The 25184-nt window shown below is 32.0% G+C and overlaps 1 protein-coding gene across 1 annotated transcript; it reads right to left on the bottom strand.

The window, feature by feature from the left end:
* Positions 1-20694: 20694 nt before the first annotated feature.
* On the bottom strand, positions 20695-24425 carry LOC143070709 (uncharacterized). The gene is made up of 4 exons (XM_076244899.1): positions 23719-24425; positions 22639-22705; positions 21179-21549; positions 20695-20852 (listed from the first exon to the last, which is right to left on the bottom strand). The coding sequence occupies exons 1-4, from the start codon at positions 24415-24417 to the stop codon at positions 20733-20735; spliced, it is 1257 nt and encodes a 418-aa protein (XP_076101014.1). The 5' UTR covers positions 24418-24425; the 3' UTR covers positions 20695-20732.
* Between the last annotated feature and the right edge of the window lie 759 nt (positions 24426-25184).

Raw genomic sequence — 25184 nt, 5'->3', positions numbered from 1 at the left:
TGCTGAATAGATTTTCTTGCTTAAATAACACAAAAGACAACCACTGCTGGGTTTTACCTGATAAAATTAACAAAACAAAAAAAAACAAAAAAAAAAAAAACCCACCGAAGGTAAATGTACAGAATAAGCAATTCGCTAAAGATTTCCAAAATTTAAACATATCAAACGCTCTGGTTATTTATAGTACTACTTTTAGACAAATACATTTTAAATGAATTATGATTAATATTGTCATATTTACTGTCTACATAACTTTAAATTGTTCAAAATACCTTTTCTACCCCAGGTATAGATTACCTTGGCTATATTTTGCAAAACCGTAAGGACTCAATCTTAACTTCGCACTTCATTTAAACATTTGTCATTATTGATTCGCGCGTCTTGTAGATGAAACGCTCGTCCAGTATCTTTAACGATTCTTCTTACAGCAACTATTTCGATAACAGTGCTATTAGAGGTTTGATCCCCGATGATAGGAAAGTCAAGAAGTCAGCACATCTGTGTTGGCATGATTTATCATTGATATTGTCATATATATAAACTAACTGTTTTCAACACTTTGAATTGTCCTAACTCAGGAAAAGATTATCTTAACTATATATAGCCATAAGGATTTTTGCCCTCAATTCTCTAACATCGTACTTCATTTGTACATTTATCATTTTTGATTCGCGCGTCTTGTAGATGAAACGCTCGTCCAGTATCTTTAACGAGTTTTCTTACACCAGCTGGGTTGATAATACTGCTATTATAGGTTTCATCCCTGATGATAATACAAGTAGTCAGCACGTCGATGTTGTCATATTAATAAACAAAATGTTTTCAACACTTTGAATTGTTTAAAATTATGGGAATTTTCTTTCTCAGGAATAGATTACATTTACCTTAGCTGTATTTGGCAAATACCCTTAATGCTTTTTAACTTCGTACTGCATTTGACATTTTAACATTTTTGATTCACGCGTCTTGTAGACGAAACGCTCCCTCAGTATCTATAACGAGTCTGCTTACAACAACTTGGTCGATAACACTGCTATTGGAGGTTTCCTTTTATTTTTGATAATGTGCTTTGTCTATATGCCTTTTTATTTTCTTTGTTGACATATTTGATTGTTTTTATAGTGATTAAGATTATAATACAATGTTGACTGTTGTACCCTTGTTTTTGATATTTTTACCTATTATGTATCATAGTTTTGTTTTCACAACGTTGTCAATTTTGACTTTAGAAATTTAAGCATTAACGAAAAAGCATAGCTCATTTTCTTGTACTCAATCTAGTTTATAACAGGGGCATATGAAAAAGTAAAAACTAAAAAAATACCGAACTCAGAGAAAAGTTCTACACAGAAAGTTCTAAAGCTAAGTCAAAATCAAAGTCTCAAAAACATCAAACGAATGGATAACAACTGTCATATTCCTAACTTGGTACAGACATTTTTCGTGCGGAAATGCACACAAATGCTAAAATTTACAAATCATATGAAAATTTGGAGCTGTGGTATGATTGCATATGAGACAACTATCCACCAGAGTTTATGTCACAACTATATGTTACTGTACGGCCTTCAACAAAGAGAAAACACAACATACCATTTAGTTAGGTTTTTTTTTTTTTTTGTTAATTGGAAACCTTGGATTCAGAAGAAAAAAAAAACAGCTATTTTTTATTTACATTATTAAAACTTGTGTTAAAACTTCATTTCGATTGTTTTTTACCTTCTCAGTTTGCACTTCCGCCGTTAACTACAAATCAATGAATATGAATTGTTCTTTTATACGGAGGCGTATTAGCGCCACACAACTTTGTTTTTAATATTTCTTCCTCTAAACGCAAACATTTGCGATGTAACGCAAACCTTTGCAAAATAACGCAAACTTTGGCGAAATAACGCAAACCCTTGCGTTATAACGCTAACATTTGTGTTATCTTATTTCTTATTTAAGATTCAAAGGAAAAAGATGTTATTAATGGAGGGGCTATATATATTAAAATGTATCACTTTTTTGTACTCATTGCAAAGTAAAGCATTAGTAAAATGCTTGAAAATTTAGAACATATCATTGACTAATAATGAGCAGAATAATAGATATAAGAAGATGTGATATGAGTGCCAATAATAAGTCACTATTCGTTAAAGTAAACCATCATAGGTCAAAGTACGGTTTTCAACACGGATCATTGGGTCACACCAAACAGCAAACTATAAAGGCCCCAAAAAATGATATCCATGATATTACTAGTATATACATTACAAAGAAATTGAGTAAATTGAAGTTATACCAAAGAAAATAAAACATCAACCCTGCTAATATAGCTATAACCGAATATAAATGCCGAAGTGCAGGCTTTTGATTTGTTGATACCAGCTGGAGCTAACATTCCATCAACAGAGGTATCAACCCAGTGGTAGTAAACATATGGCACATTTGCATATCACTGCATTTTTTAATATTAGAAAATTAGATGTTAAGCAGTCTGGCAGCTTTTTAATTTCGTTAAATTAATTCTTATTTTATTCCTGTTTTGATATATATGTGTATTGTCAGGAGACTAGGTTTGCAAGTTATACCTTTCGTTAAATTTTACAATTATAACTTTTGCTTGGTTTAACAGCTGTAATTGATTGTCTCCTTTAAACTGAACTGTCATGCCGTTTTGTTACATATTGTTTATTGTAGTTTTAAGGAAATCAATCTTGAATATTGTTATCTGTCATGATTTATCACAAATAAAATGTCTGCTGCATGCACAGTGCAAAACAGGTGAGCCATATTCAACATGCAGAACAATTATTTGCAACCAATTTTTTTCTCAATTCTTATTTTTCTTTTTGCTAGGAATTCCGAAATAAAATATGTCTTTTCTCGTGAATAATATGCAATCTGGTAAAAACAGTAAGATCATTTTTACCGCAGTTTATGACCCTTTTCAATAACGTTCAAATCGCCGGTTTTCAACCAAAAACCCCTACGTTTTTACGATGTCACATGATGGACAGTCAGCTGTTTTTATCTTCGAATAACTTTTTCCAACATCTCGGAAATATCGTACTCTAAATTTTGTGGAAGAGCTGGGTTCGGTGCCAAATATGCCAAACAATGGGACATTGAGTTAGGTGTGTCAACGTTTAGCTTGAATCTTCTGAACCAAAACTGACATCAGAAGATTTTTACTGTTCTCTTTCTGCAAATTTATGCAACTGCATTGAACAGTATTTGTTTTACAGCTTCCGAAATTTCTGACACGAGCGAAACCGAAAACAATACAAAATATACTTTGTATATCATTCAAAAGAAATATCCTCTAAATCTTGCCAGTTTTTTTACTCAACTGTTATATAAAAATCAACAAAGAAAACAAAAACTATCATACAACTGCTGTCAAATATTTTAACCTTGAGTAATTGGCAACATAAAAGATAAGAAAATAGCAACACAAAAGAAAAAACATAAGCAGCATACATATGAATCATTAGCAGCATACAGAGTAAGATTATGACATAAAAAAAGTGTTTTGTGCGTAGAATTTATAGTACTTGTGTTGATTGTCGATGCGTATATCTGATGCAAAGGGACTACCAGTATACAGGTAAGGTTCCATTCCTTGCATTGAAATACAATTGTGTGTCAACGTTGAGCTGGAATCCTCTCAGCCGAAGCTGACATCAGAAGATTTTTGCTGTGGTCCTTCTTAACTTTTATGAAATTGCAGAGCGCGGTAGTTTTGCAGCTTTCGGAATTTTGGACACAAGCGCAACCGAATTAAAATATTCTTGATGTACAATCTAAAAGAAATGTCCTTCAAATCTTGTCAGTTTTTGACTTAATTGTTATATGCAAAGAAAACTCATAAATGCAATTTCAGCAGTCAATAACAAAATACAGTCACAGAAATGCTTCGGAATTCGGAATTTATATCATAGAATACAAAATAACGACCAACCATTAAATCATCAGTTCTTGCTTCCATTAAAAAAAAAAATAATAAAAAAAATAAAAAATATCGGTCACATAGCAAGCGAGACATTATGACATTACGATATTTTCTCAGAAGAAGAATTAAGTGGCAAATGTGGCAAATATATACTGTATTCTTATTAACACCTGCTGTAAAAGAAAAACATCTTTTGATCTCAATTTCAAAGGAAAGACATTTCATAATATTTCATTTTTTCTCACTCAAAGGTGTTAAAATATGTAATTATTTCTATAAATATAGATGTAGATATGCCAATTACGAGCGTGAAAAGACCGATTTTGCAAGATTATAAAATGGTGTAATGAAATATTTAAGGAATGACTGTAATATTTTTTCTGTCTATGAAGAAATAACATAAAAAATTTGGTGCACACTGAATAACGCGCGTAGCGGGTTATTTAACAGTGTGCACCACATTTTTTATGTTATTTCGAATAGACAGAACAAATATTACAGTCATTTCTTATAATTTAATTCTAAATTCCATTTTAAACCGTAGAAAACCATGAAAAACGTTGATTACGTCACGGTCACATGACTAAATTATGTCTATGGGCTCATAACAAAATAACGTCAGCCAATCAGAAGACCCGTTACATTCAAAATTAAATTATTATGAAATAATTTATAATGTGAACATAATAATTTTATTTTTTATTCGAATATAGTTATATGATAGGTCAATTAGGTAAGAATACCTCTTGAATGTTTATAATACGTTTTTGTTTTTCATACAGTGTGGTGTCCAGCATCACAAAAGACATCGAAATTGTCGAAATATGTTAGTGTTCAAGTGAAAGATCAGTTTAATAGAAAGAAATTAATCAAATCAAATTTCAACTTTCATTAATGTATTGAATGTCTCGCTTTATTTTAAATAATAACAACGTTTATAATAATTAAGAAAAAATACTATTGCGAGTAGTACAACCAAACCCGTCATAACTTTAATAAGACATTTTTTTCAACACTTTTGTTAATGAATTCAGTAAAAAACGATTTGCAATAACAATGTTAAATATGGTATCAAGTTGCTTGTCCTTCAAATTTTAGCAGTTTCTTTGACTTAACTGTTAAAAAAATCATAAAAGAAAATAAAAAAAAAATGTAAAACTACTGCTGACAAATATTACTATCTTGAATAATAAGCAGCATACAGAAATTACGTTTTCACGCAAATGTGTTTTGTCCATGAAAAATAAATTATGCGTTTTGAATTACAACTGCTTATTGGATCCTATGCAAGTTGACTACCTGTGTCTAGGTAAAATAGATTGTTACTGTAGATATTCTTTTTGAGCTGTAAAAATAATTTGACTGTATTAACGTTGACATTATACAGACACTGAAATGCTTCGTAATAGACCGCTTTCAAGTTCATCCGTCACCGGAAAAAACTCAATTATGCGCGCCTTTGTGACGTCATTTACCAGATAAAGGGGATCGCCTGTATCCTTGCACTATTAACGTTCATCAAGTGTCTTAGTGATCGTCATTGTGCAGGATAAACTAGAAATAAAATTTGTTCAGTAGGTACATAATCACAATTCCCTAATAACAGCGGTGCTGATTGTTAATTATCAGAATTTCATTTGCCGAATAATTCGTGCAATATAGCTTTATAATTTTCCAACTACTCGCTCAACATTGGAACAACATTGGAACGGAGGTGACGACGCCCCTAAACACACGAGTGACGTTCACTAAAACCAAAGTTTTTGACGGAAATGCATCGAACTCGAAAGTTGTCTATTGATAGTATTAGTTTTATATAGTCCGCTATTGACCTTATACGATAAATACGAGGTCAGTAAATTCGAAGTGGGGCTAGTTAGAAGTTCGAACCCTATATGGAATTTATTGACCTTGTATGTATATAAACTCATCATAGGTACCAGCTGAATTAAATTTTATATTTACGCCAGACTCGCGTTTCGTCTACAATAAATAAACTCATCACAAAAGACTCATCAGTGACGCTCGAATCCAAAAAAATGTTAAAAAGGCCAAATAAAGTACGAAGTTGAAGAGCATTGAAGACCCGTTTTAAGTCACTAGCTTACCCTGTAACGAACGTATTTGACCTGTATTGTTGATATGTGGAATTGAGACTAGTGGCCTTTTAAATTGCTTAAGTCTGCAATATTAAGAACATACTTCAACAACCTTGATATAACGATATTAAACAGAACTTTCAATAAATTAACAACAGTGAGAAAGTAACCGTCTTGCACATTTTTGAGTGTGAAAAAATGAAAAATCGTAATATTGTATGTGTGAAACAACTGCAATAATATATTGAATGTCTCTGTTAATTTTTTTTTATTATTAACAACGCTGATCTTGAAGACAAAATACTGTTGAGAGTAGTGCAACCAAACCCATCATAACTTTAATAAGACATTTTTTTCTATACTTTTGTTAATGAATTTAGTGAAAGCGATAAATTACATTGCAATATATGGTAGTAGTATCAAAGTTTCATGTCCTTTAAGTTTTAGAAGTTGCTTTGACTTAACTGTTAAAAAAATCAAAGGAGAAACCAAAAATTGTAAAACTACTGCTGACTTATATTACTACCGTGAATAATTAATAGCATACAGGATGAAAGGTCTCCCGAAAAGTGTTTTGAGCATGAAAAACCAATTATGCGCTTTGAATTACTTCTGCTTTTTGGATCCGAAGCTCGAACTCTGAATCAAACTTATCTGAACGACTTTCTTGATATGTGGAATTGAGATTAGTGGCCTTTTAAAATCATTAAGTCTGCAATATAATTTAATATCAACAACCTTGATATAACAATATTGAACAGAACTTTCAATAAATTAACCAACAGTGTGAAAGTTAGCGTCTTACACGTTTGTGTGTGTAAAACAATGACAAATCGTTATAATGTGAGTGTTGAATAACTCTTATTAACAACATTATAAATGTGATAATTGTATCAAACAAATGTTGATGGATATATATTGGATAACAGTTACATAGCAAAACATATCTGACTCCGAGTTGTCAACTGTATGTTTAACGTCATTTGTTTGTTTTGAATGGTTCATTATCAACAAACTTTCTGAGGGGTCACGATGTCCGACTGGTCTGATTAACCAAACTACTGTATTGCTAGCCTGTCAACACTGATGTTGTGAGTTTGAACTTCGCACTTGAAAGGTGTACTCGACTCTAGTCTTAATTGACTTGTATTGTTAGTTTTCCTACCAAGCGTCTGTTCTCTCAGGGCATTCGGGTTTCCTACACCAATAAAATCTGCCCACAACGAACAAGAAAATTAAAATATTGTTTCATACATTTCCATTTCCTTATTTGTTTCAACACGATGGTATGATTGTAAAGACTGTTACAGTCCCATAACGGCCATAATCCGCTCAGATCCATATATGATTTGACAGCACCGTTCTCCAGTTGCTCGTTCTAAGTGATGTGTATAAATAAAAGACTAATAGGACTTCTTCCTGAATTCTGACATACATGTACCAAGTTCCTTTTTCTTTTACATGAGCCTATAAAATACTAAACATTAAGGTCTATAGAAACTCTACCTTATGTTTTCTGCCAAAGGCGATCATTTTGTGGATCAAACGACACATATGGTTCTGATATTAGGCAATAGTACAATACACAGAGCCTGAAATATAAAGAAATAAATTAAGTTAACTCATATATTAAACCAAGACAGTTTGCCTAGTAACGATTTAAAGAAATTTCATTAGTTCAATTGTTCTTTTATTCGTATGAGATAAACGTTTTACAAGAGCTCTTAAGAAGAATGAAAAGATGCTAGCATTATCCTTTAACCTCAGTTTCTGCTATACAGTGGATGGCACTAAAGAATTTAAAGTTTGTTGACTATGTCGAACGTATCTTCCCTAACGAGCTTGCAATATACGATACATCAGATACAGTTAAGTTTGCATTATATTTTGACTTACATCTAGAAATTGACAATCAAAGCCTGTTGAGAATTAAACTTTACGACAAATAAGATTATTCTAGCTTCCCATGTCTATGTAGCAACATTCAAGGAGCTCTTGCATTTAGACTATACCCCTAGTTATTTCAAAGCTTGGGTTTCCATTATTATTTTTATTGATAGAGGATTGTTATTCACACAGAAGCTCTTAAACAAAGAATTTTAAATGGTGACGTTGAATCATCTTCAAAAATTTTATGGACCCCAACATGGGTTGATTGACCATTATGAAATATCTGTTTCATAGATATGAAGTATATATTCCAAGAGAGGCAACACAAATAGGAAGGATCCTTCAACTAATAAGGAAAAAATAAACCAACAACTACAATTCAAATCCCGATCTCATTTTCTTGTTCTAAATAGTAAATAGTTATCAAAGGTACAAAGCTTATAATTTAGTACACCAGACGCGCGTTGCGTCTTCATAAGACTCATCAGTGACGCTCAAATCAAAATATTTATAAAGCCAAACAAGTACAAAGTTGAAGAGCATTGAGGACCCAAGATTCTATAATGTTGTGCCAAACCCATTGATAAATGCAATTTTTTTTCTCCCTTTTTGTATATTTAATATTATTTATCCCCCTTTAACCTGTTAATTATGACATAACTCCAGTTTGATTACTTGTGGTTCCAATGGTGTCATTAAATCTGAATTCTCGTGTAGAGAAATTGTCGCACTCCTCGCACGTTAATAACCCTTGCAACAAATATTGAAGAGTCTCGTATAGGATGCCCGTTGAAAGGAAAAATATCCGATACTATCAATGAACTCATCATAGATACCAGAATTAAATTGTGTACTTATGCAAGACGCCCATTTCGCCTACAAAAGACTCATCAGCAATGCTCGAATCCAAAAAAGTTTAAAAGGTCAAATAAAGTATGAAGTTGAAGAGTATTGAAGACCAAATTTCTTAAAAGTTTGGCCAAATACAGCTAAGGTAATCTATTCCTGAGGTAGAAAAGCCAAAGTATTTCAAAAATTCAAAAGTTGTGTAAACAGTTCATATACCCGTTTTTCAGTAGCATCTAAATGTCATACCATTTATACCAGTCGACCATCTGTTGCAAAACCTATTGCATTAAATGTAAATTTGTCTTTAACCTGAACATGAATGCTGTATTTGCCACTGGACGTTTCGCAGAAAAAACAGTCTCGTTTTCGAAGTCACTCTTTCTGTGAAAGAAATATTTCAAGGTTTGGGAGGGATCTAAATGTCTTCTATTTTGTCACCAATTTTGCCAACCCTTTTTAATCTCAATTCCGAAGGAAAGATATTGTTGTAAATTCCTTTCTTTTATCATAGACATTTTCTTATAATTGGTAAACGTCTTAACGTCTTAACCGCGGTAATAGACTATTTGCCAATTCCCGTAATTGACCCTGTAATTAGAGATCCCTCTTTCAGTTGTCTCACTTATGAGGGACATTAATTTTCATTTTTAATGGAGAGCTAGCAGAACGAGCAAATTTACCTGTGTGTAATGTGAATAATCTTTAAGGTTTTCAAATCTTTAAACTACATAAATTTGTTATTAATCGAAATAATTTTGACAACAGAAATTATTTTTCATGAAAAATTAGTTAAACCGCCGATACATCACTTTCTATTCATCATACTTTGCATTGGCAAAAGCCAATTGTGTCCGGTATGGAATCAGTCTACGTTTGACAAAGGGAAGTAATTTGTTTAAAAACTGTAATAACAGAATCAAATCGGTAATTGGCAAATGGACTATTACGTAACAGTATAGTCGACGTCGCTTCTTATCGATGATATTGTGATCAGAATATATATCAAAGATATATTATAATTATTTGTTTTTTTCTCACTAAAAAATTATGTTGATTCGCAGAGGATGTCAATAGCAAAAAAGGCAATAAAAATATATATTATGCTTGATTACAAATGGGTGTTATAAGATTGGGAATAATCCCAAATTCAGAAATATATGTCAGATTGCTTGGAAGATGTACCTATACTTTGTATGACTCTTTAGATTTGCAGATATTTTGACCATGAGTATCACCGGGAGACACAATAATTGCCGACATTTGCATTTGGTGCAGTATATGGTGTCGTTAATGTTGATAATGAACTCCTGTGTTCATGCTCTTTGAAGTAAAATGCTAACCTATGTGAAACATTGAGTTTGAGACTATTAGATGTAACATTACCTTAAAAGGAACTTGTTCTTGAAGTTAACTTCGTCTTTACTAGATCATGTGCAAAATGAGATATAAAAGTTTTAGGAATAGTTTAACTAGGGTCAAATTCGATAGGGCCATACAGTGTAAATTTCTTATCTTCTACACTGATTCAGTATAAACACTAGCACAATTGAGGTGAATAGTGACAAAAGATAGGCGAAAGATAGCAAAGGGACATTCAAACTCATATACCGAAAATAAACTGACAACGCAAAGGCAAAAAGGGAATAGGTCAGAAGACAAAAGCAGTATTAAAAACCCCCATAGAAAACAGATGAGAGGGCAACACGAACATTTAGTAGCTAAAGCTATAAATCAAGGTGATATATTGCTAAAAGCGAACATTTGTCTTTTAAAAAAAACTAGATAGACATACATTTTGCACAACTATTGCATTTGATTATAACTATGACGAATTCACATTGAATAAAATGTTGAAGTTTCTTTAAATAAATTTGATCAATTAATATTTGGTATTTCAGCATATTTGAACTTGTCCTGGTCACAGTGCAGTATAATAATTTATGTGTCGGTAATATGTAGTAACAACACATGGATGTGTTACTTTTAATAACAGCATTCGAATTGATATGCATTCCGCTGTTGCAAACAAGTATTCCAGAATTACAGAACCACATGGCAAATTCGAAAAGGGAAAGTCCCCAAAAACTGACAAAATCAAACGATGTCAATCAACAGAACGTTTTGAAAATATTACCTTATTTGGAAAGAAGGATTATGTAATTTATATTAAATTCAAAACAAATGATAACACATCATTTTGAACTATTAACACTTATCAAAAACATCATATGGAATGGTGCCAAAATCATAGGAAAACAAGTTACGTAAATATAAAATGTGTGTAATGTCAACAAAAGGACATAACTCTGCAACTACTTATCGAATTAGCTTTGGTAATTGTCCTCATTACTGAATTTAAATGGTTACGACCAGAAAATACCTTTAAATTGTAGCCAACAAAAGACACAAATCAATAATAAAATTTAACAATATTTGTGATACAAAAGTTTACAAGAAGTATTACACAAATATTACTGTCAACTTAACTGTCAAAATATGAGTCCAATCTTTTATCTTTATCTGTATCCGGATATCTTTCGGAATCCAATCTGAATATTACGTTCACTACTACGGTCACAATCCAGTATGATGTTGTTTGTAGAATAAAAGTGTCAATCCAAATAATGCTATGAATATTAATGTCTATCGATGTCTTAGTTTAAGTGTGAGAGTTTAACTTTAGTGCCTGTATATATATAGTTGTCACGGAAAATTCTAGAACACTTTAGAATGGAACGTCCTAGAAAGTTACAACGGAAGTTTCTAGTAAAATGTAGAAGTTTATATAACGCATCTTTTATTAGGATCATTCTCGAATCATTATTTAAGTCAAATGGAAAGTTCCAATCATTCTGTGATTATTCCAGTGATTTTTAAACTGCACAGTTCTAAGATTATTCTGTAAACAGCTATCAGGCCACACAACACAAATCAGGCCAACATAAATAAATACAATAATTACAATATCATAACAAAATTCAGAATACGTTTGTCAGAAATAAAGAAGGAATTTCAACGTCTTTGTTGAAATAATTACGAGCCCGGGTTTGAAAGTTTTATTTCACTACGTAAACTCACAATAATATTGCGATTGAAACTAAGAAATAGATGCAAACTTCATATAGATAACGAGAATATGATTGTATGGTGTACTAAGCTCCTTGTCGACAATTAAATCTAAAAGTTTTTGCGAAGAAAGTGATGGTCTAAATAGTTATCAAAGGTACCAGGATTATAATTTAATACACCAGACGCGTGTTTCGTCTACATAAAGACTCATCAGTGACGCTCAGATCCAAAATAGTTATGAATCCAAACAAGTACAAAGTTGAAGAGCATTGAGGACCCAAAATTCCCAAATATTGTGTCAAATTCGCCTAAAGTAATCTATTCCTGGGATAAGAAAAGCCTTTAAGTTTTCTGAAAAATTCAGTTTTGTCAACAGGAAATTGTATAAAAAATGACTATACAATTTTAACATGGTTTTATGGCTATCAAAACCCGCCACTTGTGTGATAGTTGTTTATGATTCCGTTGTATTGATAACGTTGGGTGAGCTAACCAAACAGACCAAACATGTGTAAACGTATATCATAGACATATAACACAACTGACAAACAAACATACAAATAAGTCTGAGAAAGATGTTGACAAAACAGGCATTGAAGATGACAATATATCTGTGTTAACGCTAAATTTGCCTCTCCATAAGCAAGTTGGACGTTGGCCATATGTTTTAGTGCTTCAAATGTTGATTTTTTTTATTTTGGCTTTTCAAACTATTTGTTTCGATCGTAACTGATTTTAAATAATAGTAAAAAGAACTATTCTTCAATTCAAAATATGTTAAATTAAGGTAATACATGAACTACTACAGTGAAATACATGTGACTTGAATGATTTATAGTTGTAATCAGCGTACATGCTTTGTTTGGCTTTATAAATATTTTGATATGAGCATCACTGAAGTCTTATGTAGACGAAACGCGCATCTGGCGTACTAAATTATAATACTGGTACATTTGATAACTATTCACATTACTGGGTGGATGCCACTGATGGTATCATCAGCCCAGTAGTCAACACTTAAGTGTTGATATGAATATCATGTGGTCATTTTTATAATTTTACTGTTTACAAAACTTTGAATTTTTCGTAAAACTCAGTATTTTCTTATCCCAGGCATTACCTTCGTCGTATTTGGTACAATTTTTTTAGATTTTGGGTCCTCAATGCTCTTCGACTTTGTACTTATTTGGCTTCATAAATATTTTGATATGAGCGTCACTGATGGCGTACTAAATTTTAATCATGGTACCTTTAATAACTGTTGTTACAATCTTAAGAATAAATGTTGACTCCTTCGTGTAATTTTTGTTGTTGTTAAGTTTCTTTCCCAATGATATTCACCTTCATCTTCAATTAGTTATATGTTATTTGAAATAAACAAGCTTGCAAACATTTGAGTTTATAAGACAAAAATCGTTAAAACGAGTCAGCAGAAAAATAGAAAACAATGCTGGTAGCCAGCCTAACCTTTCGGTTAAAAGTATGTCAGCAAGAACAAAACAAGTGGTGGTCGCTGTTGTTTATGTTTTTCATGATGAATATACGTTAATTGCTGAAAATATCCCCATAAAAATATTAGACATAATCTAATAACATAATAACCATCTTGAAAAGGTTAAAGTTTTACGTTTTATGGACAAATATCGTATTCTGTAAAAACTTAAATTCCCTTATGAAATGACAAAAAAATCAAAATCTCAAACACATAAAACGAATGGAAACAACAGTCAGATTCCTTACTTTGTACAGGCATTTCCTTTATCAGGAAATGTTGGATTAAACCCTTTTTTTTAGCTAGCTAAATATCTCAATTGTATGACAATGTCATAGAATTCCATTATATTGAAAACATATGTAAGCAGTGCAACCAGATTATTTTTTTATAGGTAACGAAGCACTGAATGTTTTAACAAAACTGTTTTGCAAAGTCCCTTGGATGACATGATCTTAAATGTGATGTCCCTCATAATCATCATCATTACTTTAATCGCCTCTGTCATCGCCATCACATCAGCCATATTTGTTGTCCTTCGTCTTGATTTCCCAATGCGGTGATATAATACGTTACCATAGACCTTAGTGATGTATTATGTAGTTTGAAATCCTGACAAGCCAGAGTTTTATTACAGTTTTCAGACAGGCTAGGAACAGTAGAGTTGTGAACAAATCTGTTTAGTGTATATTTTCAGATATATATTCCGTAATACAAACGACTCCAAGGAGAGCCATTAAAAATTTACTTCTAACAATTAGATTATGCTTACAGGTTTATTAAGTTTTCACACCTTATACTGTCGTATTAATTATACTTTCATTACACACTTCTGCCCTTGGTGGCTTAACAATTCTTTCCTAATGAATTTATAAACTGTTTAGCAATCACAGAGGGGGAACTCTTCCGATGTGATCAATGCTTTTCTAGTTGATGGGCTATCACAGTGAGTTGAAGGTGCGAGTAGTAGAGGTGTTAATCAAATTTTGTTCTGCCTTGTTGTGGGAAAACTTTTCGAAACTTGTGCGTAAACAAAGAAGACGAAGATTTAAATGCAGACATATTGATCTATGACAATACTTTGTAGAATGAGAAACTTCAATTTTCTCTGAATGATTTAAATTATACTGGTCGGATATAACACATTCTTTATGCTGGTGATATAATTACGTCTGAACAGATCACACATTGATCTAATAAACTTATTAACTCATATTGTATTCTCTCATTGATCATAAACACAAAATATTTTATTACAGTATAATATATTTTAAATAATAATTGAAGTTCAATTAAAAGCTAAATGTATTGCAGATTAATTTATTAATATGATGTCGAGGTGTTTTTATATTTTGTTTTATATTTGAATATTTCTAAATTGGATACACAACACTGTTATATCGTATAGATTAAAAGACGACAATCCAGACTTTTTAACTTAAGTTTCTTGTGTATATTTCGGAGTTAAGTTTCACGTCCATTATCACTGAACTAATATACATTTTTGTTTAGGGGCCAGCTGAAGAACACCCAATTGTACGGGATTTTCTAGCTGCATTGAAGACCCATTGGTGGTATTTTTTGGTCTGCTCTATGGTCGGGTTGTTGTCTCTTTGACACATTCCCATTCTCAAAGTTATTCTATTTTTGGTCGCAATGCCACATTACCTTCTTCAAATCACGTGAATAAAAAATAAACACATTGAAAAAAGCAGGCACCATTCATAGACGAACTTTTCACGTCAATTGTGGCATTATTGATATGTAACATCTGATAATAACTTCTCTTATACTTTACACACTATAAATGTGAAAATATATATTTCAATGGCAACACTTAATTGTATGAATTTATACGCTCGTTGTTCGAGTTCAATCAGGTTTCAGAAAAAGATGACCAAATGTGAAATGTTCGGAGTGCATATACAATGGAAAATGGTCTACAATATACATTTGATTTCACCGCAAAAATAAAATGTGAATGAAAAATGAGTAAAATCGAAAGAATTGAAAAAAATAGAAAAACAATCCTCAAACAATCCCATAACAGCAAATGCACAACTTCAAAGTGTGATTTATCTTCATTGAACTTTCAAGGTTCTTGCTAGCAAACCGTAGAAAAATGGTTGAATATGAAAAGTATTTTGTAAATATATATTGTGATAGATGAAAAACGCCAATATTGAACATTAAAAGTCATTAATTGGACCAAATGCCATGACTTATTTCCTAGTTATGAGCAATAGTAATTTACCGATGTTCATATCTTTTAAATCTTTGTAAAACATGTGAATCCAGTTGAAAACAAAATCTGAAGAATCGCTTGATGTTAAATTTACAGGAATATATTAGATACAAACACCATCTCAACTGTTGGTAATTTAGTGACAGAACAAGCGAAATTAAGGAACTGGACAAGGATTTTTTTTTTGTTTGTTCTTGAGACGGTTTTGTTTAATCATTGCTTCATAAATTATAAAAAAGTCGGCCGGTAGGTTACCACATTAACTACTAATTAGAATAAACACTAAAATAGAAATATTTTTTAACCAAATTTAAATATGTTGTCGAACTAAATGCCCTGTATATTCATAATTTTATCTTGGTTGTATATGTTGTTGGTATCAGTGTGCTCCTTCAAATAGCAAGGTTTTTCATGACATTTCACAAGGAAAGTGTACATTTGATTCCATTTTTGTAAGAAGAAGCACAGTGATATTAGAAGATGTATTCAGTAGATCAATAGAACGTGGGAAAGAGTAGTGCAGAGTGTTGAAATGAACGAAAGCTTTGGTATAACTGCAAAATTGTATTGTTTTTTAATTGATAACTGAAAGAGTGTGTGTGTGTGTGTGTGTGTGTGTGTGTGTGCGCGTCATCATCAATATTTCATTTTATATAGGAGGCATGCCGAAGTTGTGTTAACTGTCCGGCAATTATTGTTTATTTATAATTAAAATGTGCATTAATACTAAACAAGTTTATTTTGTTTTCATTCTATTCTAAGAGTTTTAGTTTAACAAATTCAATCTTGCTGCTACAGAAATATTGACATTTTTGGACGTATGCTATCCTTAATATTTATATATAAAGTTTAAATATAATGTCTTGCTTCCTGTAACTTGCCTCAAAAGTACAAAGACACGAGTTGTCATTTATATATCCTCATTAAAGATGTAAACATTATCATCATCCTAATTTTTAGCTTTCTTCAAGCTGAGCCGATAGAAAGTTCAGCACATTTAACTCATAGAAAAATTCGAAACAAAAAGTCCCTAAGCAAATGGCAAAATCAAAAGCTCAAACACATCAAACAAATGGGTTACAAATTGCTTTATTAATAATTTCCCTTCAAAAGATTCATGGTTGACTCTTTTTGTGTATAAAGTAATTGCATGGAAGATAAAGGATTACAAATTTTAGATTGAGTTGTACTTTAATCAAGGTATAAAGCACCATTATTATTACTCTTTATTTAAATGAAAGAAACTTTTTTAATTGTCAAAACAAAATTAAGATCAAAAGATTGATTAGTAGGATGTTAAAAATCTGTTTGAAAACTAATTACAAACTATTTAGTTAAATTTGGAACACATCATTTATTTCAAAATAGCCAGTAGCATTTTTTGTTCTAATATCTTGATTACAATACAATGAAATCTTACCCTTGTGGTCATTCATGCGTAGTTACTTAGTACACGGAAAAAGTATGTACTATGAAAATTAGAAAGCAAATTCAAGCAATTTGATTGGACGAGAAGTTGTAAGTATGTGCTAAACGTTCGTCCACTCGTTACTTCCATTACCCTCTGCTCCTGGCAGAATTTTTATGACACTGAATCCTACTCACATTAAGTACTTTTGTACCTCTTATTTCATTCACCTTAAAACTTATTTTTGTCACATACTACAGTGCAGATTCTTGATCTAGATCTCTAATGATTTTTTAAAACTTTCCTAGAAACATCACCATATCAAGTAAATGATATTTATCAGAATAATTCCCCCGTTTAAAGTCGGAAAATTGTAGGCCTAGCCATTTTTTTTTTATTAAAATCGGTTGAGTTTTCCAGGAGTAACTCTGCAGCTGGTTTTTTTGTGTTTATGTTTTATTACTGTATGCCCCACATCTATCATAGAAAATATTATGGGATAGATGCTTTTGTTTATCTATTGTATGGCTTTGAAATCATATTGTGATGCCCTTTATGCTCTTAAACTTGGTATTATTTTTGGTCTTTTTTATTGATGAGTTTTTATGATAATTCAACAAAGATAGAAGGTTTATAATTTTGTACCCCATACGTGCATTTCGTCCACCGAAGACACATGAGTGACTCTCAAATCAATCAAACAATAAATAATGCAACATAAAGAATGAAGATGAAGAGCATTAAGGACCAAAAAATGGTTCGATCTGCAGCTGCCTAGTAGCTAGGTGATTTAGTGTTTGAATGGTATAGAGGAGGATACATTTCGCCTGCTTATTTCACATTTATAACATTACGTAAATATACAGAAACCAGGATGTGAATTTCTCAGATAAAGTTGACTTTAGACGGGTTGAGCGGTTTTGTTTTTTGGTCCTTTTTTTGAGTTTTGGTTCTCACAAATTTAGTTTGATTGACTGTTTTAATCTTTGTTCATAGTTATACAAGAAAAACGTGTGCCATCTACTTAGTAGCCAGAACATAGTTGTCAGTATGATTTTGTCTAAAAACTTCCAGTACATCCATTTTAAACGTAAAGTTGAACACATTAATCTGAATTTTAAATTGTAGTCACAATTCATGCGTCTACGGCACAATAAGAAATCCATAATGCAATGTATTGATATCAACAATGATTTTTTTCAAGTTTGTTATAAATGTGTATGCAACCAATTTGTTTTAATCCATAAAGGTAACAAGAATGCAACATTTATATTAAATCACACAGCGATTACATTTAAAAAACTATGAAACAGCAAATAATCAACACAAAGAAACACATCTAGAGGTTAAGAGACGGTCTTCTACGATAGACAAGTGTGATTTGTGCTGACCTGACATTTGGTTTTAAGCAAACTATAAGCAGTGACTAAGGCTTTTCTACCTCAGGAATAGATTACTTTAGCTGTATGTGGCAAAACTTTTAGGAACTTTTGGTCCTCAATACTCTCAAACTTCGTAGTTTGTTTGGCCTTTTAACATTTTTTGATTCGAGCGTCACTGATGAGTCTTTTGTAGACGAAACGCGCGTCTGGCGTAAATATAAAATTTCAATCCTGGTATCTATGATGAGTTTATTCACATCAATAAACAGGCTAAAACGGGAACCCAAACAACTTAACATCTTGAACGCCTTCAACATTTGTGGATTATTAAATATGAACGACTGTATAAAGGAGAGCATGAGAGCATGATAATTGAAATCATCAAACAATGGGACAAAAGAGTATTGTAATTATGTTTTTTCCCGTTTTTTTTAAATTTTTTTATTAACCTCGCATGTTTGTCCATTTATTTTTAAATATGTACACAATAATTTCTGAATTTAAAATTACAGTAATGAAAGAAGGACAACTCGATTTTCAATCAGCAGTAACGGTTATGGATGTTTGTTATCATGAGCTTTAGATCCCTGTTTGAGAGAGAGAGAGAGAGAGAGAGAGAGAGACAGAGACAGAGACAGAGACAGAGACAGAGACAGATAATTATGAAAAGAAAAGTAAAATTAAGCGGGCAAAACGTTTTCAAAATATGTAGCATTCAGATTCTAACAAAACGTCGAATACAAGATTACCGAAAAATCTTAATTTTCAAAAGCAATTGTCGATAATGATTTTTGATTATAGACGTTTTATGATATTTTCACTCACATAATTCTATAGTTTTGTTGTCAGAAGTCGATCAAATACGTTCTGTATTAATGTAGTTTGAAAATTATCATGTATTCCAAAATCTATACAAGAAGGACACAATTTATAGGTATTATTAATGATATGTTTTGTCAAAATCGAACTAGTAGTATTGGTTAAACTGCGTAAATTTTGTATATTTATTATTAAATGGTTAAACCAGAATTACTAAAACCTTCTCTCTTGAAAATCTATATTATTGGGTGTAGACACTTTTTTCAGATAACTTGTTGCTTGATAAGGTTGTTAAATCGAAATATTGATGCTTGTTCACTTTCACTGAACTTTGCCTCTGAACTAATATATTCAAACATATACAGGAAATTGGATATCTGCTTCTTGACACTTTAAAAGTGAAAATAGTAATAACGCCACCCACAGTTAACTGAAATTGGGTATGATATGGTTATCAGAATTTAAAATGCATATCCGTTATATTTTAGGCACATATTTTTGAGAGAGTTGACCTTCCACGTTTGAAAAACTTTAGTTATCAAATGCCTTGGTTAGCACTAAGGAATGAATGAATGAAGAAAGAAAATGGTTTAGCATCTCTATATCTTTCATCTGTTTGATGATACACAAAACATGTTATAGTACAGTCCCATTTTGAAACTAGAGTTGCTCGCTTTATTTTTCATCAGAACACAAATTAAGTACCATTCAATAATTATAGATTATCGTTGATCATCTCAACGAGATCGATTTTCTCGCTTGAGCCAGATCGGCAAAAGTGAGAAAGGCAATCGAGTTAAGATGACCAATGATAATCAGTTTATCGCTATTTTACATATGACGACGTTGTTAATTTCATTGACAACGGACACATGCTACCTTAGTTTCTAGCGATAATTTTTCACTTCACTCTACTGCGCTGAGAAAAGAAATCATCAGTCAGTAAGGTCAAACGAACATTTCGCAAATTAGCGATAATTACATTTATTACTCGGAAATTGTGTAATTATTTTTTGATTTTCTTTCTTTTTTTCTCTTTTTGCCGTTGTTGATTTTTTTTTACATCAACAGACATGAAAATATTTGCTAAGTAAAGTCATGAATGAATTCAAATTGATCGTATATACTAGTATAACGCTTATATACAGGTCTGTGCCATTATCTAGTAATCGATTCAACCAATTTGTAAATCAAGAATAATCTCCTGAAGAAGTTAAATATAAAAATTAGAAAATGTGGTATGACTGCCAATGAGACAACATGAGAACATCCAATGGATTTAGTGTAAACACGTCATTAAAATTCAGAGAACATGACCTCGTGCAAGATGCCTTTTATTCGAATTGATAGTTGTATGCCTTCCATGCAATATAAATGTACTTTCTTTTATTTATCTACTTTGATTTGTGTATTGTTTTTGTACAGTATAATTTTATTTTGTTATCATTTCCTATACCGGTGGCGGTAGGTGCAATATGAGAAAGAGCGGGATGGTAAAGAAAAATATATGAAAGACTGTTTATTTGAAGACAAATTTTACATTTAAACGTTTGGTAACCAATCTTCATCAGCTACCTCAATGTAGACCCTGACGCAAAAATGTGCAGATATCGCTCTAAAGTCATCTCCTTGTGCTGGTTCGTGCATAATGACTCTCAGGTTCTACAAAAGAGGTTTGAATAGGGTTTTTTATTACAAAAATCATTATTACTTGGTTTCTTTTGGACAGTAATAACTCCCTTCGATAAATGAAAATTACGCTTTATAAAGTTTGTGCGTTTGAAGCGTTTTTTGTATGTATCTTCAATTATCAAGAAAGCTCAAACCTAAATCTATTAAAGTCGGGGATGTGTAAACACACTGGAACGTTAAGAGTTATATGACCAAATTGGTAATTTTTATATAATTATTCAGCGGAATTTTAACTTCACTTAACAGTTTCAGATTGTCTACCACTACTTTTAGGTAATCTAACAAACTATACTTACAATTTTACTTGACCCTGCCGAATGAAAAGTCTTTTCGCTTATAACATGATACCCTCTGACTAATACATGGTCAAAAATATATCCATCGTAACCTTGTAAATCGAATTTTTCCTTTGCATAGTCATCAGAGAAACAGTATGTACAGCTGGCATATTCTCCGGAATAAGATTCGCTGATTGGGTCACGGAATCCAGCCGACTTGAATTCATCCATTGAATACGGAAACTGGGGTGCAACTGTTCCCTTAGTCAATAGCGGACTTGTATTTAAACAGCCAGCAATAATGACATTTTCGGGTCCATTAGTCTTCTGTACGAGAAATTTAGCTTCTTCTAAGTTCTTTTCTGCATACGAATGTGTTGTTTCTGTAACTTAAAAAAGTCCTTAGACATAAACACAAAAGATTTAAGGCAAATTACACCTGAACTTATAACACGCCAGATCCATTTAAAATAAATTGTCTTGCTATCTTCATTTTAATTTATAGCATCACATTTCCATGTGTTTGCTTTCAGGTTTTGCAATATAAATACTAGTAATGTCTATTTCTAAACAGCTTATAATGAATAAAAAATAAAACAACACTTTAAAAATGGCATGCGTCTGAAGCATTTTCTGAATTTACCCGTAATTAGGAACAGCTGAATACATGTTTTTTTTAAAGCCAGGGATGTATGAAAAGCGAAACAGTTGAAATGATGTATGATAATGTGAAATGTGAGCGTTTACAAGAGCTATATGACTTAAACAACAATATTCACTGATTTTGACAACTCATTTTAATATTCAGAATGTTTATAAGGATGATAAACTTTAGTAACTAAATCTAAATAATATGGGGAGAAAAGCTGTATATAGTCTTTAGCACACATGTATTTTGGTAAATTTGTACAAAACCATGAAACTAAAATTGTATATTTTTTTATAAAACAGCCTTCAACAGTAAAATGGGTGAGTATCACAATGTTGCTCCGAAAATAGAATAATACACATGTATTATAAACATGTCCAATAAAGGGACCAGAGTAACAGACAATGGGTCATATTATATATTTTTATTATTACAATTTTACTTCATTTACTTTTGATATTTTATAATAATCAATTAAATTAAAATCAATCATATTATGTACTTTGTTTAACCTATTTTCAATTTACTTCAATACATTATGTTTGAAAATAATGTTGTAATTATTCTGCTCATTTTGGGCGCCATGATTGGCAATTAAAAAAAATGTTTGTTTCAGCAGTGGCGGATCCAGAACTTTTCCTAAAAGGGGGGAGGGGGGCTGACTGACTTAAGGGGGGCCCGCTCCAGTCATGCTTCAATGATTCCCTATATAATCAACCAAATTTTTCCCACGAAAGGGGGCCCGGGCCCCCCAGGCCCCCCCCCCTGGATCCGCCTATGGTTTGTTTGTTTGTTTTGTTTGTAAACTTCAAATCTTAAATACACTTACTGTCAATATACTTCTCTCCAAGATTTGACTGCATTACAGTACATACTACGTTTCCAATATATTTAATCTGCAACACATAACGTGAAAAGTTATATAAAAAAGTTCCAATGTTCACCGCGTTACTCACATTTGATTTGCCAAGGGGCAATAACCCAAACAATTTTTATTTTATACTTTGAATATCTTATAAGAGATGTTATTTGTATCAGATTTATTACTGTGTACGTGTGTACTGTTGTGTTGATAAACAAAATGTAGGTGTTAGTGTGTCTATAGTGCAAAAATATTACACAAACGAGCAAATTAAATGTAAAGTTATATATAATTTACATTTGATTACGTCTCAATAATTGCTGTTGTTTATAACTCGTTTGCGATGTTAATGATATATATATATCTGATAAAATTCAAAATTGTACACTTCAGATCGCTTACAATGTAATTTTCTAGAATATATTTTTGAGGGAAATAACTTCTGTAAAATAAGCGATCAGCGCCGATTGATGTAGTCATTCTAGTCCTTATAGATTTCATAACAATCCTAAAAAAATGTACTAGGCTTGTGAGCGTTTACAATGCAATTGCCCGTGTATTTAATAAAACGATTTATATTTCAAATGGACATAACTCCTTTAAAAAAAGTTACTTGGAACTGATTTTCTAATGTGTCCGAGAAATTGCTGATATGAACCTTTGACATTAATTTTGTGAAAACCAAGCACGAATTATTGTTGCAGAGCACTAACGAGATCGGACGGAGGTACTGGTGGACGGCTGATATGTTTATTTCCCCATAACGCGTTGAACGGGGGAAAAGGCTAAAGCCACATACAACAATACTTAAAAATACGGAATTTGTCAAATGCCGGGAACTTTTATAGTCAACTATACGATATGGGTTTTTCTTCAGTTTGAAGGCCGTACGGTTGCTTACATCCAATTCATTTGAACATTGATGGATAGTTGGTGATCATGCCACATCTTATTTGTCTATTTTCACACAAAAACATATAGATATTACTGCTATGGAAATTGAAACCAAAACCAAATTTCGGTAAATGACAAAATACTGTTGCTTACCTTAACCCGAAGAAATCCGTGTCTTACAAGTTCGTGTTTATGTGGGTATTCCCCTGTTTCAAAGTCAGTTATGTTGTGTTTACTCAGTACAACCAGACCGGTTGGATTAACGGCATATTGTTGCTTAAGACAATCCATGGCATTTCTTTTCGTACCTAGAAAAATGCATGCAACGCAGGTATCTGATAGTTCAAGAAAAACATCACTGATAGACTTTGTTCCATTGACTTTACAACTGTCTTCCATACAACCTATATATTCATCTCGCTCGGTTTCAGAATGACATTCGTGATCTTCACACGCCGCAACCTGTTCTACCCCTTCCCTGTCGTCATCTGAACATGGCGCATGCGTAGATTTCTCATAGCTTCCTGTCATTGCATCGTGGTTGAAGCTAAAGGAGTACGGGAATAATTTCTCAGTACCTTGTACAATTGTGTCGAGATCTACGTCGTAGTATACGCCTTGTAAACATACTACATCAGTATCAACTAAACTTGACTTTACTGCATCAGCAACGTAACTCGCTCTAAATTCATAAGGCGAACACACAGTACCGAAACCGTCAAATGGGTTACAGTATTCAGGATACAATTCGGCTTGATATGTTGCAATTTGTCTAATTTTGGTTTCCGCCCTGATCGTAGATTGAAATGAAACCAAGAGAGATAATAACAGCAACATATCTTTTAGGACCATGATGACGTGGCTCTCTGCAATATATTAAATTTTCTTTTTTTTTTACATAATTTAAAAGCTTAAAAGCACGAATATAACAACATTACATTGTTTGGACAAAATTGTTCGTTCCCTGAAGTTGCAAAACAAATTTTTTTAAAACAGTTCAATCTTTCAAATTTTATTTCATTATATTGATAAATGAATTGAGGGTGATATTACATGTATATGGACCATTCAGTGCAGAAGTGTCGATAATATATATTACCCTTATTACGTCAAAACCAATGTTGAAATTAACATATTTCCAGGGCGTTTTACTCATATTTTCTGACAAAAACAAATATGAATTACAGCCTATCCCAAACAAACAGTTTACGCATTGAACATCTTTGAATAAAACAGCATATAGCAAAATATGTTTAGAGAATTTTATACACATAAGTAGTATACCTAAAACGACAGTTATCTTTCATTTACCTGTAGATATTATAAAACCGTTTTTTCAAAAGTGATTATTTTCGAAGGGTTAAATATTTCGCAGTGGTGTTTTGCCATGGCTTTGTTTGGACTTTTTTGTTTGCTTTTTGGCCTTGTATGTTTGTCCCTAATATTTTATTAACTGTGCATTTGCTTGCAGGTATCGCAGATCAAACTTATTCGTCCATAGTGTGTTAATTTACGTTTTTTGATTGAGTTAAGCCTTCCAATTGATATTTTATCGTGTGGTTTTCTATGTTTTGATGTTATTCTATTGTTTCAGAAAAAGGGAGAAGATTTGGTACCAT

This window comes from Mytilus galloprovincialis, chromosome 4 (assembly GCF_965363235.1).
Source record: "Mytilus galloprovincialis chromosome 4, xbMytGall1.hap1.1, whole genome shotgun sequence".
NCBI lineage: Eukaryota > Metazoa > Mollusca > Bivalvia > Mytilida > Mytilidae > Mytilus > Mytilus galloprovincialis.
Note: the sequence above shows the minus strand (reverse complement) of the source record. Positions and strands in the feature narration are given on the sequence as shown.

Coding starts and splice junctions, on each gene's coding strand:
- LOC143070709 (XM_076244899.1), bottom strand. CDS start 24,417: ATGGTCCTAAAAGATATGTTGCTGTTATTATCTCTCTTGGTTTCATTT. Junction 22,706..23,718: donor ACGGATTTCTTCGGGTTAAG/GTAAGCAACAGT, acceptor TATGTGTTGCAG/ATTAAATATATTGGAAACGT. Junction 20,853..21,178: donor CGGCAGGGTCAAGTAAAATT/GTAAGTATAGTT, acceptor CCTCTTTTGTAG/AACCTGAGAGTCATTATGCA.